This window comes from Manduca sexta, chromosome 7 (genome assembly GCF_014839805.1).
Source record: "Manduca sexta isolate Smith_Timp_Sample1 chromosome 7, JHU_Msex_v1.0, whole genome shotgun sequence".
Classification (NCBI taxonomy): domain Eukaryota; kingdom Metazoa; phylum Arthropoda; class Insecta; order Lepidoptera; family Sphingidae; genus Manduca; species Manduca sexta.
Genome location: NC_051121.1, coordinates 186,579 through 188,929, shown reverse-complemented (window position 1 = coordinate 188,929; position 2,351 = coordinate 186,579). Strand labels below are relative to the sequence as shown.

Below are 2,351 nucleotides of genomic sequence, written 5' to 3'. Positions count from 1 at the left end.
ATTAGCGATGGACATAATTGAAACATTTTAGACAAAAGTGAGGCTCCCCCTTACATTGCACACAGTACGTACTCACTTTCTTAGCTTTATTCTTAGCTACTTTACGACCAAATTCCTGTACTGAATCTTTATAACATTGCACGCAAAAACGACGCGTGTCTCTTACTTTTCCTTCCTTTAATTTTAGAACATGCTTGAGTCTTTTAGGTCTTTCATTGATAATTATTTCTTGGGAATCTGCTGGCCGAGTCAAATAATTTATGAGAGACATCCTAAAGTCGACAATTGAAGATTTGCTCTGCTTATTTTCATTGTACATGACCCAAGCATTTACAACTGCCGTATTTAGAAGTAGTTCTATTGCCAATTTTCTATACCATTTTACGGTTTTCCGCAATGGCGAAGAATAGGCACCCATCTGGTCACTCATGTCTACAGACCCTTTCGATTTATTATAATCCAAAATAACTTTTGGTTTACGAATCTGTTTGCCTTTTTTCACCATCACAGCAATTTTGTCGGAATGCTTTGTCGACAGCATAAGCACGTCCCTCTTATCTTTCCATTTAAGCACTGTTACTCCATCTTCATTCTCCATAGCCATTGTTTCACCTTTTTGCAGTTTCGAATCAACAACAGCCTTAGGCAATCCTCTTCTGTTTTTTCGCAATGTGCCAATTAAATGGGTTTGCTTCTCCAATAACCGATAAGCCAGTTGCAAGCTAGTGTACCAATTATCAGTTGCTAGCGTGTGTCCTTTGTCAAATATATTTTCACATAGTGCCATCACCACATTTGTTGGCGTAGTATTTATTGCGTCAATGTTTTTCCCACTATATAAATTAAGTTTGCAAGTATATTTGGGAACAGTACATAACTTAAATAGCTTCATGCCATACTTGTGTCGCTTACTTTTATTGTGTTGCCTGAATATTATTCGACCTCTGAAAGGTACTTGGCTTTCATCCACACAAACATCTTCTTTAGGCGAATAATATTTCTGGAAAGTAGCATTGAGAGCATCGATTAAAGGTCTTATTTTGGCAATACGATCGTTTCTGTCGACAGATAAATTGTCGCTAAAGTGTAGGTATTGCAGTAGTAACTCGAAGCGGTTCCTACTCATAACGGTGGCTGGAAAAGTTTGTCCAAGTATCTTGTCTTTGCTCCAATAATAAGCTAATTTCGGCAGCTTTACTACGCCCATAAACAAGACCAGCCCAAGAAACTGTTTTATTTCTGTCTTGTTTGTTGGCTTCCATGAATGAGACCTTGATCCAGGCTTTGTTTGCCTGGCTGTGATGTTTTGACTTGCGAACAAATTTGTCTGCTCAGCAATCATTTCAAGAATTTCTTCAGGCACCAATAGATCATAATACTGGTCAGGGCCAGCTTCTTTCAGCAAATTAGAATATGGAGGTTTCATACCCTCGAACTCGGTGAAAGGAATCACTGATGGCTGTCGTCTTTTTGGCCTCGACCATTTTGAGGAAATACGGTCATTTTGCGATATATTGGCGGCAACAAAATTTTCAGCCGACTCACTGTCACTATCACTATCACTTGCGATAACCAAACGTCTTTTCTTTTTCGGTAATTGCATGGGTTCACTATCCGATTCTACGAGAGCGTCATTGTTTATAGAAGCGATCGAAAAAGAAATTTCTGACGCGTTGATTTGCTTCCATTCATCCTGCGTAAATTCGAAGTCCTCCATAGCTAAATCCATATCTAAAGGCTCGCACATTAACTATTCAATAAGAAAATGATGACAGCTAAGATAGTAGGAACGTAATTGATCTAGTAACACACGTTCTATCACCGTAAGCGCGAGCGCACTACTGGTGTAGCGGGTGGCCGGCGGGGTGAGCGGCGCGGCGCCGGGTACCGGAAAATATATTTTCTGTATTTGTGCGCCATGGGGTGCACCGGTGACCTCGGCTATGTATTTGACTGTAACTATGTAACCCATGTACAGAATTGAATGAAACTTATTTTCTATACGTATCGTAACATAATAAACAAATTACGACCAAAAGTATTTTTACGATTTTTATTTTTTTCTATCGGCGTTTAACATGTTAAGAAAAAACATTCAATGCTACAACTACCTTAAATTGTTAAAAATTGAAATTTATTCTGTCATTAAAAGCCAAATAAAATATTTCTTAAAAAATTAATTAATAATAGGTTAATAACAATACAAGTTATTATAGACTCTATAATATAGACGATAAAAAAATAGATTGATGACATTTCAAATCATTATTTTGTATAAAAGACAATATTATTAAATTCATTATCATTATCATCACCAATGAAGTTATCCATCATATATTCCATAAGCTATC

At 37.1% G+C, this 2,351-nt stretch overlaps 1 protein-coding gene across 1 annotated transcript; it reads right to left on the bottom strand.

Annotated features, from left to right (window-relative positions):
* Positions 1 to 1,729, bottom strand: LOC115447675 (piggyBac transposable element-derived protein 4). Its single transcript, XM_030174858.2, has one exon. It carries the CDS (start codon positions 1,727 to 1,729, stop codon positions 2 to 4), a length of 1,728 nt encoding a protein of 575 aa, XP_030030718.2. The 3' UTR covers position 1.
* Between the last annotated feature and the right edge of the window lie 622 nt (positions 1,730 to 2,351).

What these genes read in the sequence shown, in the direction of transcription:
- LOC115447675 (XM_030174858.2), bottom strand. Translation starts at nt 1,729, where the DNA reads ATGGATTTAGCTATGGAGGACTTCGAATTTACGCAGGATGAATGGAAG.